We start from the raw sequence: 24,073 nt of genomic DNA, 5'->3' as shown, positions 1-24,073 counted from the left end.
TCTAAACCGGATGACTTAGAGAACCAATATTAGCATGAAAATATGTCTCAATGACTATTTAAACCAACATACCAGATTTGAACTGAATTGGTTAACCCTAAAAATGTTATTAGAAAAAAGACAGAAAATTTGTGGACGGGAGAATGACAGACGGACAGACAGACACACAGTTAGACAGTCAGAGAGACAGAGTGATTACTATAGGGCACCCGCAAATCCTTGCGGTGCCCTAATTATGTATGTATATGTATATCTGTATTTTTATTGAAAATTTCATTCATCTAGAAAATGTAGCTCAAATCCAGCATCAGAAGCATGTTTCAAATTGGTAGAGTACATCCCTAGATGCATCATACATGCAAGTTTGGTCCAGGTAGGGATTATAGTAACAGATCCAGCATCCGAAGCAAGTCTGGTAGAGTACATCCCTAGATACATCATCTAAGTTTGGTCCAGATAGGGCTTATAGTAACTTGGGAATGGACCTGCTCCAAAAACCTAAACCTGGTCACTCATCTGGAAAATGTAGGTCAAATCTAGTATCCGAAGCAAGTCTGGTAGAGTACATCCCTAGATACATCATCCATGCAAGTTTGATCCAGGTAGGGCTTATAGTTACTTGGGAATGGAGCTGCTCCAAAAACTTTAAATGTTGGATGTGTAATATGACAAAATCTGTATTATCATTCAATAATGTCTTTGGGAGAGTGACTTAAAGAAACTTAAGATATCTTTCATGTTTCCTCATGCTGAGCAATTTCATCAATGGAATTAACACCAATGCAGAGATGAAATATGTCATGTATAAAAAATGACGAAGCTAGTGAAAAATATATACATAACATGAAATGGGATCAGAGCAAAAGTTAATAGCACAATACATATCAATATGCCGATTCCCTAAATTTAAGATGAACGATATATATGCAAAAAATATATAAGACATTTAGCATTCAGGAAATAGTTTAGCAGCTGAAAGAAATATCCATGTTTGTTTCAAAACAATAAGTATTCTTTACTAAAATATATCTTATACGTTTGTCTATACTCTATTTGTATTAATTGTTCGCAGACCTTTTGTTCCGTGAAACGTGCTTTTGGTCGATTCTTCTATATCCAACAAGCAGAAACTTTTACTTTTTGGAATGGAATTTCCATATTCAAGAAATACAGAAAAAAAAAAATTGGGAAACATTAAAAAGAATTAAGATTTGAAATCAACAGAATAAATCAAATATTATACTGATGTAATAAAAATGGTTTGCAATGAAATGTGGACATCTAAAAAAAATTCTTGTTTGAAATTTAATGTTACCGTAGATTGGGGGATGGGGAGGGAGGTGAAACAGTAAACCCTTTGATTACAAGGTTAAGTCCTTATAGGAAGGATTTGCGTAGAATTACCTCAAGTTTTGATCTTCATATGAGGAAATAAATTAAAACAGTATGCAAATAACAGGAAATGCACTAAAAGGACTTGAGACCTATTGCATTAATTGTATTTACAAAAATAACGTACTTGAATGCATTTAGTTGAATAATAATTATTGTTTATATATACTAAATGTATAATATTATGATTTTCGTCAAAACTTTCATTAGAACAAATAAGGCTGACAGAAAACAAAGAAAGTTGGGGAGTCTGGAATATCGAGGATCTGGAAAACAAATAGAACAATTTAAAGCGGAATTTGAAACAAAAACATGCTAATTGATTAATTATAAAACTGAATGAATCAGACCTCTCAATATGCACAATATAAAGATTTCCTAGAAGAGAAACTCTTTTTACAGTAACCAAACAGAATTTAAATAGAAAAAAAATCAGGGAGTATATTGCCCAGATCTTGGCTACAGATAGTGCATTTGCATTGGTTTTTTTTATATATATATAAAATGAAATTGTCTTCCATACACGAATCATACGGTCGCCTGCGTAGCGCAGTAATTAGAGCGTTTGCTCTAGAGTCGCGATGTCAGGAGTTGATCCTTACGTCGCGGGTTCGAATCCCACTGCGGGACGTGGAGACCAGTCCTTCGGATGAGACCGCACAAACCGAGGTCCTGTGTCGCTGTAGGTGCTGGCACGAAAAAGATCCCTCTCTGCTCAGTGGCCCTGAGTGCCGAGTATTGGTCAAAATTTGCAGCCCTCCATGGCATATTCATATGAGTGACAAATTCTCGGGAGGGACGTTGAACAACAAACAAAAAACGAATCATATGTTTCCTAGAACAAACATTTAAACAATCTAAAAGATAAAATAATAAGATGTAAATGAAAATCTAGTTGTAAATAACTAAGAATATTTTACTGAAGTCCTTCCTAAAAACGTGCTTGAAAGGGAAATAAAAGACAAGGGGGAAACGATACAATAATAAATGCATCTTCTAATGTCTGTCGCAACCACTGAATACATGACAAGTTAAATTGACGCAAAGCATCAAATCGGCAGCAAAAATATATTTCATTTTGAAGAATTTCCACAAGAAAGAGTCCAAAGAAAAAATCCAAATGGGAAAAGTATATGATACATTTTTACATTTGCTTTACTTTTCTGTGCATTCTTTACACTAGTTTTCAGTGATCAATTGTTAAATATTTATGCAAATAAAAATATATTCATTAATATGAAAATCGGACTACAATAAAGGATAGACTATATGGTGGCATATTTCTGCAGAAATATATTATCATCAAATGATTTGACTCCAGCACAAATGCAACAAATATTTAAAATAATTGATTATGAATGTTTGAATGCTGAGAAAAAAGGACACAAGGTTCACGCGCCGATACATGTACCCTGGATTTTTGTCACCTTTATAATGCCAATCAGTGTTGTGATAGCTATGTATGTGAAGTGCATAAAAAAACATTGTGTCACTTGCAACTCCAGTGTAAATTCAAAACAAAATTCAGTTATTCCAATTTATTAGTTATTTTAGGCACTGTTATTCATATCCGGAAGCTCAATACGTTTTCCTCTTATATCTTACGCACGCCCATGTTAGGGAGCAGTTCATGAAACAACTTTTTGTAAAATCATTAAATAAATAAATATCTGGCGAGAAATAAAAAACAAATTGAAACATAATAACAACTATTTTGACTTAGTTTTAAGTAAATTTTTAAGGCTATTCGTAACTTTTATGTTTGTTATCAATAAGGTATTATTACAACAAAGCAATAAAAAAATAACGTCTCATTTCCCCATGTGCACATTCTAACACAACCACAAATAGATCGGCCACTGCTGCGGCCAATAATAAACCGATAGGATTTAAATTTTAACTGAAAAACAACAGCATGTTTTGAAGACTCAGATTAAAAAAAAATAATAAAATAAACGTGTATGGATCCTAAAGACATCACTGCTTCAAAATATTTAAAGCATTTCCTTCTTAGTTAGAATTATTACTATCAACGTTGAGAAAGTTAACTGTCACTCCAAAAAATCGAGAAGGCTTTCATCATTAGTCTTCATGATTGCTCTCTACACTTGTTCAAAACTGACAAATTGCTTCATTATAAATCCAGAATCCTACAGAAGTGTATGTTAGTAGATTTGACATTAAAGTTTTATTCATAATAAATTTTGGATGCAAATGAGTTTACGATATGCAATGTAATATTCAAAACATAACTGAAATATTTTGCCCTTGTTGCAGCAAACAATATACAATCTAAAAGGTTTTGTTTAACTTTTTTGTAAAAAAAAAAATGCAGGGATGATAAAAAATACAATTAAACATCAATATCCCTGAATCTGTAAAATTATATTGCATTCATAGTGCCATTTTTAGGAAAATTAGTATAAACCATCAGAAAACATATTTTTTCTGTTAGATTAAGAAGAGTAAGAAAGGCAGACGTGTATTGTATTTGTAATAACAGGGTTGTCTTTCGTGGTATGAGCTAGGTTTCTTTGCAGTAGGTCATATATATAAGGTCAATCAAATATTGATCGTAGTATCTACTGTCATAAAAATCCATTTTATTACCATGTTTTCTGTGGGTTTTTTTTTAAATAATGGAAAATTAAGCACTGATTTATCCACAAAAAATAAAGGATATTCTTAATTTAAAAAATTTAGAAAATGAGAATATAAATTATTCTATCCATTTTATTATTTACTATTATGAAATAGTATTTATTATGATTTAAAAAAATCATCACCCTTACACATTTAATGTAGAGGTTGTGTTTGTGTTCTGTTGATAATTAAAAGATTAATCGTTTTTAGAAACTAATTATTACCAAAGTCGCAAAGTAGTCGTATACTAATTCATCGCTATACACTATGAGGACTGGAAAAGGATATTGTATCTGACCCGATATGACCAGCATCTGGTAAAAATCTAGTAGCGTACCTATCTCTAGTAGGTTAGACATATCTATTTGTTTCTCCGATCCGATCCAGTGTAGAAAAAACAATGATATTTTAATCAAAGCTATCGAATAACGGTTTCACTTCGATATTCTTTATGAAAGTAAATTCGTATTTGTCCCTTTGATTATTGTTAGTTCTTCCCTTTTTTATCCACTCACTACAAGGTACCGAGTAATAATTTATATCGGGATCAATATGTTTATTTGCCAACAAATGGTCAGTTTTGCCCTGGCCTTTGTGTGTGTGTATGTGTGGGTTTTTTTTTTTTTTTTTAAATCCACACTTAAGATTCAATCAATGTCCTTTATGCATGAGAAATCAGTTTAAACGTATTCAATAAGAATTTTACACAAGAAGTACTTGTTTATGACGTAGCAATCAATTCAGAAAAGCAAATCACGTGTCTTGTTTAAATGCGAAAGCACCACACTAAATTTAGGTTGCACCTAACTGTTGTTTATATAATATGTGCTTTCGTTTTAACTTTGGAAAGATGTATTCTTTGCAAGTTCCTGATTTTGCAAATAATTAATATTTAATTTCATTCATGCATTTTGATATATCACATTTTATAATCATATAACTTCTCAAAAACATTCAGGTGTTTTAGGATAACTGAAGTTTTACAGTGTCAATTCATGCATATTTCCTGTGTGATTGGGTCAATTGTAAAGATTTGTTTTTCTTTTATTTTTCTTTTTTTTTTTTTTTTTCTTTTTGAGGAAAAAAATCAGATAAACGCTTTCCAACAGTTTAAATTTGATACAAAGAGGAAAATTTTTTAAAAATTATTTTCCTTTAGTCACATGACAAATTGAACCATATAACTCTACGTCAGTAGAGATCATGTCAATCAGAACACGTGGGCAGGAGGGATTGGTAAGCCATATTTCAATGATGAAACAGTTTTACATGCATAAGAATTAATGAAAAACTCTTTTTCCTGGCATTTTTCATTAAAAAATTAATTAAATTATTTAATTATTTAATTGTAGAGGACTATCTAAGTTCTAGAACTTGTGTCCAATCCATTTGAGACATTGTCAATAAAATATGTTCAAAACAATTATTTTTACTAACAAAAGGCTCTGTCCTAAGAGACCCATTGTTTGTTTTGTTTTGTTCTTGTATATATATATATATATATATATATATATATATATATATATATATATATATATATATATATATATATATATATATATATATATATATATTTGGAGGGTATATATATTGATGTTTGACTTTAAATACTCTGTCAATTGAATTCTGATTTCATACCATCCATATTGTCAATACCAATTCATAGTCTTTCTTAACATATACCTAATTTCAAATCAGGACAAACTATATTTGTACGCGTAGACTAACTATACTCTCCTCTTAAATCTTAACATTGTTTGAATTTAAATCTGTATATGACAAAATTTAGAATGAAAAATTAAAAAAAAAATGGAGCATTAAGTCTAGAACACAATTTACTTTAAGTTCTCATTATCCTCTTTAGTTAGATGTCTATGTTTTTTTCAATTATTTGGAATTCTTTGAACAATAGAAATGTACAAAAAATGTATACATATGTATTAGATTTAGTGAATTTTACATGGAGTGAGAATTTGCTTCCTTAGATTACAGTTCAAAACCATTAATTTTGTCTTCATTGATAACACGTTTCTTTATCATTTCAAGGAATTTATTAAATGAGTGCCAGGAGCCAAAGACGGCATCAAGAAAACCGTCTTGTTTTTGCTGTTTTTCTGCTGTATTTCCTTATGGTATGTAAGATTTTATATACATATGTTAACATATGTTCCCTTGTTCCTTTGTCATTTTCAAATTGCCTAGTACTGTTGTGATGTGTCAGCGTTTATCAATTCCATTAAATTTAAAATATACATGACTGCTGAAAAATAGGAATGCATTTATTTTCTAAATTTTGTTTAATGTTCGCATGATTGATTGCCAAAATAAATTACAATATTTTGAAAAGGCACATTTATATATATATATATATATATATATATATATATATATATATATATATATATATATATATATATATATATATATATATATATATATATATATATATATATATATAAGACTGATTTGGAATATCATTGACATAAGTAATAAATCTATAAAATATATAGTTTTTTTATTATAATTACAAACTCGTACAAAATTTACACACTCACCCTGGCAAACATACTTTAGATTACCTATATTAGCTTTATCTATGAGTATCATAAATGACTAGTTGCTTATCTTTTAACAAATTTTCATTATATGAGTGATAGTTATACATATTGTGTTGCTATAAAATATGACATATATATAGAACCTTCTTAGCCATCTCATTACACAGATCAGTTTCTTTAATATAAGAATAATCTATTTTTGAGAACTTTTAATAATTAATGAATCCTTCTTTCTTATGAATACAATTTCACTTAGATATGTACGAGTAAACTGTAATGAAGACGATTGTTTATCTTTTCACAGTCCTTGTTTTTTTCTCATACAAATCCCTGTTTCAAATGAGTAATACTATGCACTTATTGTACATGTAAATGTTGAGTAAAAAAATTCAAGTTCTTCAAAAGAGATTTATTTGAAGGGAATTGAGGTCTCTTTCTACTCACTTGTTTATATACCGTGAAATGCATTCATTTGAATACCAAGACATTACATGGAGAAAAAGTCTTACCAGGCCCAATACCGCTCATTACAACAACAATTTTAATAATTGTTTAGATATAATCTTAGAAATGAATTTTTTTTCAGTGTTTTATAAATTCTTTGTTAAAGATACGTGCCTTCCATTTTATTATATTTTATTTCATTTCTGAATTTGCACAAAGGCTGAAAGTACCAGAAATTGCCCACAGTCAAACATGACATTCCAATACGTTGACCGTTGTCCAGGAACACGAAAAGAGTGGATGGATGCTGCCCTGAGAAAAAATTGCTCGGGAATCAAGCAAAACTGTGCTGAGTCAGAAAACTTTCAGCACCATTGTGTAATAAATTCGCTCATGAATGCGAACATAGAAGTCTGTGCACCGACTTGGTTTTGTATAGGTACGATTTCCTTTATTTACAAAAACGTTCTAAAATATACAACAATATTTTGAAATTTAGGGATAACAATGAATTCATTAAGATTCTATACAATGATGGTTTCTGAACAGGATTTTGTGCGGAATACAACCTACAAGGAGAAAGAATTCAGGACAATTTTAATGCACCGTGTAGAACCTTCTCCAATCCTTGCCCGCCAAGATATTTATCTTCTGAAGCATACCTATGTAAGTAATTGGAAGGATGATTTTATTACTCAGAATGGACTAGCATAATTCTACGTAATTTTTTAATGAATGAAATTTGCTTATTATGTAAAAATCGTGTAAGTATTGGCTGAGTTTTATTCTGTTATTCTATTAGCATACACTTTTCTGCATGAATTCGAACTGAACTGATTGCTTTCTCTTTAAAAAGAACTGTAATTCTAAATAAAATGCTTCCAAAATATAGAAGTGAAAGCAAATTTACTATAAATAAATAAAATGAGATTAAACATCCAAAGGTTCATATTTTCAATAACTAACTGTTTTCTTAAGAAATGCGGATACATCACCTTGGTATCACTTGCCAAATTTCTTATGAACGTTAATAAAAGCATACAAATAAAATAATTTGAAGATTTTTTTTGTTTAGTTTAATTTGTATTTTAATTTCACATCTCTTTCATTACCGGGAAAATTTCAGACCAAGGATGTTACAGGCTAGTGGAGACTCAGAAGAAAGAATCGCTTCTACACAACAAGAGGACGTATGATATTTTCATTCATAATATCCTATAAATTGTTTACGAACCCTTCGTAATCATTTCCAGTGTCAGCCATTTTGGAACAATGTTCTTAACTTCTTATGCCTTTATAAGTTGCACTGATATTAATTCGAGTTATTTTTAATGGTGTTTACTCAGGAAAGTGTTACTGATGCCTTGTGTAATGAAAAATAAAAAATTAATGCAAAAAAGAATGAGTACAGGCATTTCAATTCTATGTTGAAATTAACAACCTGTAAAATGTACGAATGAAAACTTTTTTGAGTAAAAGCAATAACCGGTTACGTATACATGACATTTTTTGCGTATTTCTGCTCTTTTAATATTTCATTCTCAAACTTCAGGTATGATGTAGCAAGCAATGATAAGGAGACAGTTATAACTGTGTCAGTACTTTGCCATATTGCTGTTCTGCTATCAGCACTTGCAGTGGTATTTTACAAAAGAAAACATGGTATGTATTTACATGTAGTTGAAACCTACAATTACTCTTTTTTTTTGGTCATCTACAATTTCTCTTCGTTAAAGTTTGAATGCAAGTTGCTTGAAGTATTCCGGAAATATACAATAAAAATATATGCATCAGTTACAAATCAAACAATATTTCAACTTTTCAGAAAAAAGATCAAAACCTCCGAAGATTGATAATGAGGAAATCAAAGATGATGAACGGATGATAGCTGAAACACATAATATATGACGTTTACTTTAGAAATCTCTCTCTCTCTCTCTCTCTCTCTCTCTCTTACCCATCATAACCGACTTGTGAGGAATTGGACGCCTGGAATATGTTGTGGGGAAAGTGTTTTCCTAATATGTTTTTATTTCAATAATGGACAATTATTATAGAAAATACCTGTTTTGTTGCTTTCTCTCCTTTCTTATCTTAAAAATAACCTATCTGTCGTTTCAGTATGTATTCGAAAATTATGGGGAATGTTTTTTATCATTCATTTTTATGGGGAACGTCATCAGAACTCCTCTGGATTTACTATTAAATTAAAACAATATCACTCTTAATTTTTACGTGACTGTATTTTTCTCTACACCTTCCGCTAATTCATGGTTACAATTTAATATACACATAAAACATTTCGATTTATCGCCATTTAATAGCCTATAATATTGAATGTACACTGCATACATGTCAACCTCATTGAGTCATTCTCTCGACCTTCGATATGACGTCACAGCATATGCACATCGTTACGTCGAACATCGAGCCCGATTCAACGTATTGATAATTGATTTTGTTCTTTGATATTTATATTTTTAAACGTTATCATGGTTATCCATTAAAAACATGTTTGCACCTAGATGTTATTTTAGTTACGCAATGTTGCTTAAAGTTTTTTTGAAGAACGTAATTCCCTTAATGACTAATAAGATTGAAATATTACCAGAAAAAAAAATCTGTGATTTCAATTTTGTACGATGTAATTATGCCTTAATCAATTTTTTTCCCATCGCAATTATAAAATGCAAAAATATTGATTTTTTTCTCTTTAATAATTACATTGAAATAGCAAATTACAATTTTACAGTGAAAAAAAAAAACAGTTTATATTGCATCAACTATAACTCGCGATCGGCTTTAGGTGCCCCATTTTGACTTACCGGTAATTGTTTTTAAACTAGGTTTTATTAAATTTAGAGGGCACAAGCATATAGTATCTATGTTTACTTTAGTAATCTATATATCTATATATCGGCAAAATTATTGTGCCCCCCCCCCCTTTCCGGTTCCTACGGCCATGAAATGACATGCTTGTTTTCAGTCCACGCGTGGGATTTTCACTTTTCATAAAACATGTTGATTGGCTATCAGAGAGTTAAAATGCTCGTGCATTAACGAAACAGGCTTCGTTTCAAGTACAATTTATTAACCCAAACCAAAATATTGGTACAAGGGGTATATTAACACCATGTTTATCTTTTATGCATACTGGACATAAATTCCCAAATTACACAATTCTTTAATATTCTGTGTACTAAGTAATTGTACTAAGTTGAAGACGCTTGGTCTTCGGAAGTAGAAGCTTTCTTATGGAATTTTGTCTTAATGTACTATAATGTGGACATTTTAAAACAAACAAATTAGCACAATTTAAAAAAAAAATTTATCTCGCCCGATCAACACTCAGGCTGTGCTAAAATAAGACTATGTAGAAATATGAACGTCTTATTTCTCGCTTGAAGAACTTCTCTTTGAGTTCCCTGACGATGCCGCTCACGGATTCTGTCAGCCACGATCTGCGCTCCTTTCTATCTATGAGTCTTATTAAACAGATTAGAGACAAACTCCAACCAGCGTTTTAACTTTTAATATGGAACTGACAAATTTTGATACAGGTCGGTGTACTCGGGACGGCTGTCCGATTCCGACTGCTCATCCAAAACAAATTCAACAGTATATATAACAATTATAGAGTGACATGTGTAAAAATGACATTTGGAGATAAATAGATAAAGGTTTTGACACTTGAGTAAACCCTTAAAATAATTGAGGGCCAGATTATCGTCCTTTTGATGTTATTTTGCATAAAGATAATTTAGCAATATCAAACGATGACAGGTGTTAAACCCAATTGGCTTGGATTATCTGAAATCGCCGATGTTTTAATTCAATAAAGATTAAGAGTCGTAAATTCAATAAAGAAAATGATTTGAAAAGCTCAAGAATTTTGAAAGAGTTGTTCAAAAAAACACAAAACAGTAACTTAATTTTAGAAACTAGAAAAATCTCTTATAACAGTAAAATTTTCATCGTGATAATCTGTCCTATACAAAAATTTAGAATTTTTCAATTTAAATTTGTATATGACAATTCTCCCCTTGCCACAAAAAGTTTGTCCTCAAACTTAAAAAAAATATACACATGTAAATATAAAATTAACATTGTGCAATAGTAAATATTCAAAATTTAGTGTTCAAAATTTCTTTGTATAATTCAGAATCTTTAAACTGTCTATATTCCCTTCGGACAAGTTTACTGTTTTCAACATCTCTTTTACACATACAGTTCTGTTTGATTGATCGCAGTACGATGTGTTCCATTTCATAATTTTCCAGAAGCCAGTTGTAATGGGAAACAAGTCCGGAAAGTTTCTTTAGATCTGACACGGCATAGTTTAAGTATGTAGAATACAGTTTTATCTGTTGATCTTTTTCCTCGTTCGACTTTGACTGTTTCTGCAATTTCCATTCTAGGATTTCAATGTCCATTTTCATTAGCGCTTTTGTATATTGGAGATCTTTTACCACGGACTGAACTTCTGATGAAAACACTGACTTTAAATTGACACACTCTTTAAATTTGGAATCACTTATGTTTGCAAACGGAAGTACCCGGAACAACCTTTTCCTGCTGTTGTAATCCTGCAGTCGTTCGGTGTCCCTTTTCCTCTTTGCATCCGATTTTACAGCGCGGCACGAACGTTCTCCGCACACTCTGCTAAAGTGTCCCTCTTCTCCACATCTATGGCAGCGTTTCTCCAAGGCGTTGCAGACGGAGTAATGCCGTCTGTTACATCTGCTGCAAAGCGGCGCTGAAACCTGCCACTGTGGTCGGAACTGCATGCCAGTCCAATGTTAAAGCTGGTCGTCCTCGGAAACTTTGAGATTTGGGGAATACTCGCTTAGCTTCATGAGAGGTGGTGTTGTACCCGGATTCTCCACCAATTAGCACAATTTAAAAAAAAAATTTATCTCGCCCGATCAACACTCAGGCTGTGCTAAAATAAGACTATGTAGAAATATGAACGTCTTATTTCTCGCTTGAAGAACTTCTCTTTGAGTTCCCTGACGATGCCGCTCACGGATTCTGTCAGCCACGATCTGCGCTCCTTTCTATCTATGAGTCTTATTAAACAGATTAGAGACAAACTCCAACCAGCGTTTTAACTTTTAATATGGAACTGACAAATTTTGATACAGGTCGGTGTACTCGGGACGGCTGTCCGATTCCGACTGCTCATCCAAAACAAATTCAACAGTATATATAACAATTATAGAGTGACATGTGTAAAAATGACATTTGGAGATAAATAGATAAAGGTTTTGACACTTGAGTAAACCCTTAAAATAATTGAGGGCCAGATTATCGTCCTTTTGATGTTATTTTGCATAAAGATAATTTAGCAATATCAAACGATGACAGGTGTTAAACCCAATTGGCTTGGATTATCTGAAATCGCCGATGTTTTAATTCAATAAAGATTAAGAGTCGTAAATTCAATAAAGAAAATGATTTGAAAAGCTCAAGAATTTTGAAAGAGTTGTTCAAAAAAACACAAAACAGTAACTTAATTTTAGAAACTAGAAAAATCTCTTATAACAGTAAAATTTTCATCGTGATAATCTGTCCTATACAAAAATTTAGAATTTTTCAATTTAAATTTGTATATGACATTTTTCACAGTGACTTTTTCGTCTGTGAAGTTTGGGGAAATTAGCCTGGTAGGATAGCTACTCGCTTTTTCTACTGTTATGCTAAATTGGCAAAGAGAAACAATTCCGATTAAAGTTGAACGATGTTTATTGTAAAGTCAGCAGATAGAAAGTGAATTTTATAAAAGTTGTTACACAAAAAAAATTATAATAAACAGGTACAAGTAATTATCGAATAAACAATGTCAGATAAGTAAATAACTTTTGAAATAACCTGTAGCGAAACCCGCTAAGAGTAGGTATGATTACTAAAACAACAAATAAAGATCGATCAGTTACGTGAAATCAGTCATGCAAAGCGCTTACAACAGTTTTTAAAGTTACAAAAGTTAAAAATCAAAAGTAGACAATAAAATCAGAAAACTTACAAACATTTAACTCCAAAGACAATGTTTACAAAACTTCGGGAAAATTTATTTACCTTCTCTGACTAGAGAGTTCCGAACAGGGAACATAATTCATAAGCGGTAAAATTAAATTGCCAAAAATTTATACAAATAGAAAAATTCCAAAAACACTATTTCGTGAGTAATTCAACAAAGAAATGATTGCTAGTAATGTTATTATATAATTTTAAACATTATTTGAACATTAAATGAAACCAGCAATTTGAAATTAATAAAACATTTCAGATATTTAAAAATGAAGTGTAAGCCAAATGAACAAAGTAATTTATCCTAATTCCGTCTCAAGAATACTTTATAGGAAATCATTAAAACATTAATTAAAAATAACTATAATGAAATTAAATCTAATCTTTAACTTTCAAATAAAATAACACAAGCTTACCTAAATTGGCAAAGAGAAACAATTCCGATTAAAGTTGAACGATGTTTATTGTAAAGTCAGCAGATAGAAAGTGAATTTGCTAAATTCACAATCTATCCGGACTCTACATCGGAATTGAACTCTTGACCAATCAGGAAGCTTGTTACAAAAATTACTGCAGGTAAGTCGGCAATTTCTTTTGATAGGCCTGACACTGATTACTTACATTATCAAAGAGCCGAAAGGTGATGAAGTCAATTAGCTAAATTTCCGTTTTGAGTTTTTAACAATAGGAAGATTAGGTGAAGCCGAAACAAAATAAACAAGATTCTAAAACGTAAAAATAATTTAATACCTGTGTCATAGCAAAGTGTCAAGCCGATCTCGCCTAGAATTAGCCAACAAAAAGGCCGAAATAAAAAAGAATTTTACAGTTTATTTAGTAGATAAAATAATTGTTTTGCAATCTGTCATGAGTAAATTGATTTCCGAAAGGTGACAGATTGCTTAAATTCCGCATTTAATGGATTCAAGAAAGCGTATATTTTTTTGTGATACAGAAAAATAAAAATTGAAATTATTTTAAGTAAACTTGATGAAATTAAACAAAATTGAAATTAAGAAAAAGGAAATTAATTTCATAAAAATTTAAGCAAATTTAAAATGTCAAATTGTAATGAATTAAAATTCATATAATATAACCTGTTACATTAAAGTTTTAGAATTCATAGAATTTAAAACTAACTATAACAATCTCCCCCCTTGCCTGAAAAAGCTTTGTCCTCAAAGCTAATTTTTTTTTAAAAAATATTTTTTTATACACTATATCTATTATGGCAGTTTTAACAATATACATGTGATATAATTGAAAAACATTAAATTGAAAAGAACAAAAGCAGAACAAAATAAAGACATGTGATATCAAAAATCAATAGATACAAATATTTACAAATGGAGAACCTTTCTTTGAAGACATTTGCTAAATAAAGAGATATTAACTAAAAACATAAATGCATACAATACAAAGTTTTGATATTTACAACAATCATAAAAGAAATGAGGCGTAATATATACAAGCTTAAATGGATAACTTTCAATTGCATTATCTTTAATTTTATAATCATTGAACTTTATGAAGTAACTCATCATAGATGGATTTACAACACCACCAAAACTTAGATGTACATGTAATGCACAAAAACATCTTGACAGTACCAAGTAAAAATGCACACATGTAAAACTGACATGAAATATGACAATGTAAAGAAAGATTATGGCAAATGTTCTTTTGTATTCAAAGAGTCAACAATAAATGTACCATGATGTGGTAAAGGTTGAAAAATACCATGATGTGAAACTAAGATATGAACATCAAATGGTTGTTCAGTGATGCGTTTAGCTTTCATTGCAGAGAAAAAATTCAAAGGAACAGTAGATTTTACATTGATAGTACGGGTGCCTGTAACATTTGTAACATTGAAACCAGTCCATTCAATTTTCATTTTTGAGGTAAAAAGAGATACTGATACAGTTATGTCAATAATATCTGAAGGTGGGCAGATTTTCCAAAATGAAGGACACAAAGGTAAATTTAAAACAGGTACAAAAATACATTCACCTCCAGTGGTTAATTCAAGAACAATTTGTGTGAACCTTTGTTTTCTGTTCATACAGAAATAGTATAATGAACAAATCAATAAAATGAAAATAACAATTGAACTTAATAAAACAGATGCATGGTTCCATGAAAAATTTGACAACAATAATTGAAACTCAGATGGTTCAGGAGTGGTTGTTTGTTCTGGCTTATAAATAAAAGATGGAAGTTCAGAATTTGATTTGACACCCGTTGACTCTAGCAAAATTATTAGAATTGTAGAAAATTTCCTATTGTAAGAAAAATTTACACTGAATCTTGCCATGCATAAGGTGATAAAAATGAGATTCACATTAACGCTCACACAAGGGAAAAGAAAATTAATTTTGGGGCAGTTGTCAGGGAGAAGTGAGTATATAGATGGAAAAATAAATTCATTATTTTGTTTTGAGTGGAAGAACTGTGTATTATATACATGTAAATACTCTGACAATTTGTAAGCATGAACAGTTTGGTTTTGGATGACACTGTCAATCTCCATCAGGTTTTCGAAATTCTGTTATATCTTCCTTGTTCAATCATTAACTTATGTGCAGAGAGTCTTAATCTTGTTATTAGTACTCTATATTTTAAATGTATCAGTTTACATAAATAAGATGGGGGGGGGGGGGTAAAATTATCAACAAGGTGTTGGTAAATGAGACATTTTGGTGATTTACATAAAGGACGAGGACGCTATTGATTGGCATTCGACAGGAATCTGTGCGCACTTGAAAAGCGAAAATTTCATTGATCTGTCACATGAAATTTTAGCCTTCTTTTGATATATCGGGTTCCTGTGAAATAGGAAAGAGAAATATTTTTTTCCGATATTGTATTTTGATTTGCTATAAAAGAACTTGAAAATTGGCTAGATTAGTCATTTGGAACAAAATGTTACATTTTAAAACACGTTTTTCTAAAAATTTACTATCTCTTGGTCATCTCTCCATGATTTTGAAACGTTATTTGTGTGCATTTTAACATTTTAATTCAAAGAAACTAACAAACATTTGTATTAAAAAAAAATGGAGATAAGACCCATAGACGATAAAAAAATTTAAAAAAATTTGAGAAAAATTCTAATGTGTAAATGCGGTGCTTCATTGTCGTTTTAAATACCAAATAATATGTGTAACGCTGATACATAATGTAGCTCAGTAGTATGCATTATCCGTCCAGTGCAATGAAAAAGAAATATTTTTGGTTCGATCCTCGCTTGGAGCGTTAATATTTTTTTGGTACAAACAATCAATTCTTTAGTCAGTTTAATTTTATGTAATGATTTATTTTAAAATAAATTCTGGTTCTGTTGTACCGAAAGCGAAAGCAATTCTTCCAACCTACTGATACTTTAACATACACATGTACTTGTAATTGCATCTAAATATACCCTATATGTAGGTGTTCATTATTTATATGAAGCGTTATACATGTATATGTAGTAATTATTAAGATAAGCGGACTGATGTATTAAATCTGACAAATCATTTCAAACTCAATCTAACATTTTCCCATGTGCGTAACTTTGTAAACTATGTCCAGCTGTGGTCAGCCGACCAAATCGTAGACATTTTAAATGTACCAGCAAGATCACACGCCAAACACGCCCATCTTCTTTGACATAGTGTTTTGATATATTCATAACACTTTCTCTGATATACAGTATCAACGGTGTTACTCTTATACAATTACTATCATCCAATAGAATCAATAGGAGAATTTTTCGGGAGGTGGGGGTGGGGGAGGGTTTATACTCACATTCAAAGAATCCAGCTCAACTCCAGCTTCTTAATACATAAGATAATGCGCAAACAAAAAAAATCAGTAATTCGTTCGCAAAGGGGGGGGGGGGGTGTCTTCTCATGGACAACTCGCCTTTCCTGCATATTACATGCATCTTACCAAGTTACGATATGCTTCGTGATTTAATGGGATGGTGGGGGGGGGGTTGTATTTTGTTTTATTTTTGAGGGTGGAAAGAAATTAATTTTGAAAGAATAACGGGTAGAGTTAGTTAATCAATGCATGTAATGCAAATACATATGTATATATTTGTTTAACTACAACAAACGAGAAATAATCAATATTTGTTTGATTATCGGTATCGTTCACAGTGGGGATATTTTACTAATTCATTTTCTGTAGGTAATCACACTTACATCGCGCATGAGGACCTTGCATGGATAACATAGACATTATTGTTGTTAATTTTAAATCCTTAAAATTGCTCCCTTTATAAATCTAGCTATATCTTAAAAGTCTTAACATTTCGTAAGTTTCGCCGTGTGGTCCCAAATTTTTCGTTAAGCACCGCTTGATGAGATGTTGGACCGGCCGATTAGATATTGGACCGCTTTGACGTTTTTTAACGTCAACATCATATGGGTTAACCAAGTAGTAGATGCCTGATAGTTTCAGCATTGACCCGATATCATTATTGTCGCAAACGTGGAAGGGAGCAAAAATCATCATAATATAAAGTAAACGATTCTCGGTTTGCCATCGGCCTAACGGCCTCAGGCAAACAGTTTAGGCCTTGTCATAGGTCCAACAAATTGCATGTTGCCCAGTTAAAACCAGTCAATAAATGTACATGTATAATCATGACTGCACATCACGTTTAATTTTTCGTACGAACTCAAAAGTATCTAAACGGTAAATTAATTTAAAAAATAACAGCAAACAAACAAAAACCCAGAACTATGATACGCTGCATTTCATTTCCGGAATTTTGCAGGGAATTCCCGACATTTTTAAATTTCATTTCCGACAATTTTTATTTTCATTTCCGAGATTTATTTTTTTTTTTCATTTCCGGAATTTTTGCTGGGTACCTCTCCGGCAATTTAATGTTAAACAAGTAGGTGGAAAAGGAATTTTAAAAGAATCTATTTCAAATCACATTTTCAAAATATGTCTTATACATGTAATTTCCATCCAAACATATTTGATTTCAAACTTAAGGACATACGCAACGTACCTTACCTACTGATAATTTTTCAAGATATTCTTAATTTAAGATTATAGTGCCATCAGATGTTCGTAGACAAAAAACTGCATGCATTACCAGGGGTTTTGAAAATATATCAATGTGATGAAAATTCTTGTATAATTCAAAGAAAAATACACAAAAAACACATATTCTAGATGTTTTGTTTATCCAAACTTGTTATAGAAGAAGTGTACAACTAGGCTGCGCCTAGGTTGACAATCGTTTTCTTGGGGTGAAAATTTTCAATGTGATGTATTTAACTACATGCATTATTTAAACATGTATACTACAATACCATATACACGTCTTCTGGTTGTTTTAGTACACTTTCAGAGCAAAAAAAAAAGGCACAGCAAATAAGAAAATACATGTACCTTACAAGTCGCGTTAAGGATACAATAAGAGGTGTTCACTATATACAGGCCCGTAGCAACGGTTTCAAAAGTGTGTGTGTGGGGGGGGGGGGGGGCAACTTCCCAAAAAATCAGACAAGCAAAAAAAAAAGGTAATTTACTGTCCAAATCCTGGAAATTGTCGGTGGAAATTTTAATATAGCAAAATAATATACTGAGAAAAGAGTGAGGCGGGGGGGGGGGGGGGGGGGGGGGGAGTTGTGCAATTTGATATAATGTAGTGCAAAAAAAATAATTATTAATATTCTTGCAAATGACCGCAACATTTTCATCTTCAATTTTCTGAGCCTCAATTCTTTTTTTATTCTCCTTGTGCCACTGAAAGTACCTGTAATATTTGCCGTTTAAACAATTTTTACTAATTTACAGATCAGACCTGGCGCGACACTAGAGTTACCTAACAACAAAGCTTTATGATAAATGTAATGACTTCAACTTTTCAATCGTCAACTTCTTTTACTTATGTAGCAATGATACCCTAATCACCTGCATATGGAATTTATGTTTCTCAGTTGATTCGATACGCAAGAGTATGCTCTACGTATGAACAATATCTAAAACGAGGCAAGCTATTAACAAACACGTTCAAGAAACAAGGGGCCCCTTCCCTATGTGTATCTTTTCATTTCCGCCCGCTTCCGATGCCAGTGATATCAATCTTTTGTCCATGATTGTTTTGCTTTTGGTTTTAAAAAAAATTTAGTCTTTATCCTGAACATTACGATAAGTTAAGCAGTCAGTATAGTTCTAGAAAATTACGTTTGCATTCTTCAACGAGAACGATTGACCTACTTTGCTTACATTTTCATATAAGTATAGATATAACGTGCCTGCGTTCAATACCCTAGCTGGTAGGATCTTAAATTTCGTTGCTGTACACTGTGAAGGGGTATTTAATTTTCTAGCTCTGCACACATATTAAACAAGAAGTCTGTGAGGCGTTGCTCATTAGTAATCTGATGTGAATATACGCTCTCATGTGAACTGCAAAGAGTAATTGTTGAGAAAACTGCAACGGAACTTTGATACAGACAGACGCACGAATAAACAAGAACATGACATCAGATTCGTACAAAAATGAATCCCAACATATGACCTGCCTAAAGAAAGAGTGTGTTAAAATTTTAAGCATATGCGGTGAGTAGTTGCTGAGAAAACTGCGACACGACAAAAATTTGTTACCGACAGATAGACAAAAAGACAGACATACAGACACACAAGGGTAAAACAGTATACCCCTCCTTCTCATTCGGAGCGGGGGTATAACTTCTATGTGTGTATAAATCATCGTACTGACTTGGAAAAACAACATTACAGTCAAACTTTGCTATCTCGACCTCCATGGGACCAAGAAAAAAACCTCGAGACATCGGAGGATTCGAGATATTAGGGTTAAAATGCATAGAAAAAAGAATTGGGGACTCTCATCTCACCTCGACATATCCATGGTATTAGAGATATCAGTGTTCGAGATACCTATTAGTTTAACTGTATAATTGTTTATTATTTGATTCAATGATTGAATAAATAAATACAAACTTGTTAAGCTAACATGCAACCTTTCTTGTTTACAATTGCTGAAGATAAAATAAAAATAATTATATAGTTGTATTAATTTGGAATTTCTGACTCCGTATTTTTAATACAATTGAAAAAAAAAAATATCAGGCACGTTGCATCGATTTTGAAACCTGGGGGGAGGGGGGTGGGGGTAAAAATTTTTTCCAAATTCCAAATTTTATTTCTTGTGAAGGAATGTGACTGTACATATTGTCGTTCTGTTCGTATTGTCGTCGGCGACAATATGTACCTACCCCCATTGCACATATTGTCGTCCATCGGTACATCTTGTCGCCGGCGACAATTCCTTATTTTCCTTCTGCATAATGTACGATAAATTAAACGTACAGTCAAGCATCGGCACATACTGTCGTCGGCAACAATATGTACTTTGAACATTTGCACATTTTGTCGCCGATAAATTATTTCGTTCAATTATTATTGCTGTTTTTGATTTAGCCACCTGAGGAGTACAATATTCACTGAACCCGAAGGGCGAGATGAATATTGTACATCTAAGGTGGCTAAATCATCGCATTGATCTCAAAAACAGCAATAATTGTTTTAATATATAATTCAATGATGAAATGATATAAAATCTTTAAGCAGTTCATGCCATCTTATTTGTTACTAGCCAATTGCAATGAGAGAAGCAGAATTAAATAAATGTTACCGGTCGTATTAAATTGGATTTTTTGAAATCAACTTTAGTTGCAATGATAATAAAAGAAATAATGTCAGGCTCTTTGATAGGATCGATTTTGGCGGGGGAAGGGGGGGGGGGGACAATAGGGGCATTATCAGGGAAAATCTTTGATTAGCCCCCACGAAAATAGAATTCTATTTACTTCAAATTTTATTTGGGGTTTGGTGGGGTTAGGGGTGGGGTATTGAGAACCATTAGTTGGGGACCAGCCTTTCAATGAACGTTTTTATTCTAATTAAATTAAAAGTAAAAATTTACGTTCACAAAAAAGTGTTGGGGGGGGGGGGGGGGGGGTCCCTTCCACCCCGAAACCATTCCCACCCTAAATTATATATTCCCTAATGATATGTTCACCGGAGTGGAAGTCGGTAGTACGTGACATAGCTTTCCAAAACTATTGGTATCAATTTCCCGATCTACATGTATATTTTGACCAATGTAGAGAAAATAAATCCTTATATTCACCTGGAAGGTCAAATGCATGTTAATATAACGTAGCATTTTTTTTCTACATTGTTGAATCTCAGCCAATCAGGGAGATAGGAATTATTCAATCGTGTAATAATAGCGAATATTTACTGGGGCCGTGAAGAGATTGACAAGAAGACACACACAAACACGCACGGAGGGAGACAGACGGACAGACAGACAGACAGACAGTAGAATTACTCGCAAAAAAGAAAAGAGAAAATTTTGTGGTAAAAATTTTTTGTCAAGGATCGGTGTACACGACTATGATTTACAAAGATTTCAGAATTCCTGAATATTCTCTTTTGTCAGTTGTCATTATATATAGTTTTTGAGTTCAGTAGTAATATGTATCTAGATAGTATTTTTTGTTATTCTTATACATGTGCCAATATAATTATGGTGGTGGTCGGGGGGGGGGGGGGGGTCCAAATTTTGGCTCAACTGAGCTGGATGCTCAAGTGACTTTTTAAATCACTCTTTGTGGAAAATAATCAAGAAAAGCCAAAAGATATGGTAGGGTCATTAAAATCTTTTCAAGAACCACAAGACATGGTTAGAGCGTCTGCTCTAGAGTCGCGAAGTAAGGAGTTGATCCTTACGTCGCGGGTTCGAATCCCACTGTGGGACGTGGAGACCGGTCCTTCGGATGAGACCGTATAAAACGTGGTCCCGAGTCGCAGTAGGTGCTGGCGCGAAAAAGATCCCTCACTGCTCAATGGCCGTAAGTGCCGAGTATAGGACAAAATTTGCAGCTCTCCACCGGCAAGTGGTGGCGTCTCCATATGAGTGAAAACTTCTCGAGAGGGACGTTAAACAACAAACAAAACAAAAAGAACCACAAGACCAAAAAAAAAAGCTGAAACTTGTGTGGAAGCTTCCTTACTTGGTGTAGATTTTAAAAGAACAGCAAAGCCATAAGGAACCGTACTAAAGAGGAAAAATTCAATGGTAGAGACTAGAAATATTCATTTTTTTTTTTTTTTTTATCAAATCACGTCCGCTGTATATTGGGTTGGGTCACAAAAGGCGATCAGAAATTTACATCCGAATACATGTACAGTGTATATTGGGGGGGGGGGGGGATCTTAATGTAGAACAACAGGCCAAAAGTTTCTCAGTAAGCCTTGTGGTCCATGACCCTTTTGATTAAAAGTCTTCTCAATAAACCTGCCTCCATAGAAGCTACATGTATGTGATATTGATTAAATCTTCAAAAGCATTGGATATCAGTGTAATATTAAAAAGTTAAATTAATAGTAGGATGCAATTTAGATAGATATTTCAAATTAAAGAGATATGTACATGTATGTACAACCTGTCTGCTACCAAGCCTTCTTAACTTTCCTCATCAGTATCATCATCTTTACATGTATCACCAGCATTATCTTAATATGTGCATTCAGGGAACGCAAATTTTGTTGTCGCCTGCAATAAGATATACCGACAGATGACAATATGTGGAGTTATGGGAGGTACATAATGTCGCCTGTGACAATATCATACTGTATCAAAAAGGGAGAGGGGAGAGCAAAAAGCCTTTCCACGAACATTTTATACTTAACCGATAGTAGACATCGTTCAGAAAAAAGTCCCCCCCCCCCTCCCTCTACGGGTGAAATAACTTTTCAGTTCTAATTTTATCAATTAGGAAGTTCTCAATTTATTTTTTAGTCCAATGTAGACAAAATTCATTAACTCCAACAATGTAGCCCTCTCCGATATTTTTTTTAAATCAGATGAAAAATATTGGAGAGGGCTACATTATTGCAGCTAAAAATTCTTATTATATGATTGAATAATTCCCATCTCTCTGATTGGCCGAGATCCAACAATGTTAGAAAAATACTACGTTATATTGACCTGCACGTGACCTTCCAGGTCAATATAAGGAATTATTTCCAGGTCAATATAAGGAATTATTTATTCTACATTGGACCAAAAATAGATAATCATATAATAAAACAGTTATTGCTGTTTTTGAGGTCAATACGATGATTTAGACACCTTCGAAGTACAATGTTCACCTCGCCCTTCAATATTCACCTCGCCCTTCGGGCTCAGTGAATAATGTACTCCTCGGGTGTCTAAATCATCGTATTGACATCAAAAACAGCAATAAGTATAATATTTTCACCTGGAAAGTCACGTGCAGGTGAACTTAATGCTCATGTTGTATTTTTTCTATCATGTTGGAACTCAGCCAATCAGAGAGCTAAGATTATTAATTCACATAATAATAGTGATGACCTTTGCTTTCTTTCATATTATTTTTTCTTAATAATCCTTGTAATATGTTCCTTTTTTTCCAAGACAAATTTCCCACCATTTTTCTTTATTATTGATACATTTCAGCACACCAAAGTGCTTGCTGGGATCATGGCAATTACAACTGTCATGGTAACATGACATTTACAATTGAAGTTAGTAGTTAAAATTATTTTCATATAAAAGAATTATATATACGGCTTGTAACCTCACACTCATAATAAATTAATCATGTCTGGCAACATGCAAGTAAAGAAATTTTGCTCAACATTTTAAAGTACTGTATATACTCCTTAAGGATACTATTTCATGAACCCTTCTCCTTCCACACAGGCCAACTTGGATATGAATGCATAAAGTAAACAATTCAAGACAGTGACCTGTTTTATTCCATTCTTTGCATAGTCATTTCATCATGAAAGCATTTGTACATACATGACTGTATAAAGATAAGGAATTATTTCCACCGATTTAAAAATTCTTTAAATTCTCAAAATATAGATGAAATGAATGCATTACTTATTGGATGATTACCTGATAAATTGCTCTATTAACTTCTTTTAGT

General features: G+C 32.4%; 1 protein-coding gene across 1 annotated transcript; it reads left to right on the top strand.

Annotated features, from left to right (window-relative positions):
- Positions 1–6,082: 6,082 nt before the first annotated feature.
- On the top strand, positions 6,083–8,978 carry LOC133176859 (uncharacterized). Its single transcript, XM_061311921.1, has 6 exons — positions 6,083–6,167; positions 7,257–7,476; positions 7,587–7,703; positions 8,164–8,227; positions 8,590–8,699; positions 8,863–8,978. The coding sequence occupies exons 1-6, from the start codon at positions 6,093–6,095 to the stop codon at positions 8,943–8,945; spliced, it is 669 nt and encodes a 222-aa protein (XP_061167905.1). The 5' UTR covers positions 6,083–6,092; the 3' UTR covers positions 8,946–8,978.
- Positions 8,979–24,073: the final 15,095 nt, after the last annotated feature.

Source organism: Saccostrea echinata, unplaced genomic scaffold (assembly GCF_033153115.1).
Source record: "Saccostrea echinata isolate AGI-Se365-2 ecotype Australia unplaced genomic scaffold, CSIRO_AGI_Sech_v1 ptg000083l, whole genome shotgun sequence".
Taxonomy (NCBI): domain Eukaryota; kingdom Metazoa; phylum Mollusca; class Bivalvia; order Ostreida; family Ostreidae; genus Saccostrea; species Saccostrea echinata.
This window is presented reverse-complemented; position numbering and strand designations above follow the sequence as displayed.

Coding starts and splice junctions, on each gene's coding strand:
- LOC133176859 (XM_061311921.1), top strand. CDS start 6,093: ATGAGTGCCAGGAGCCAAAGACGGCATCAAGAAAACCGTCTTGTTTTT. Junction 7,477..7,586: donor ACCGACTTGGTTTTGTATAG/GTACGATTTCCT, acceptor GTTTCTGAACAG/GATTTTGTGCGGAATACAAC. Junction 8,700..8,862: donor ATTTTACAAAAGAAAACATG/GTATGTATTTAC, acceptor TCAACTTTTCAG/AAAAAAGATCAAAACCTCCG.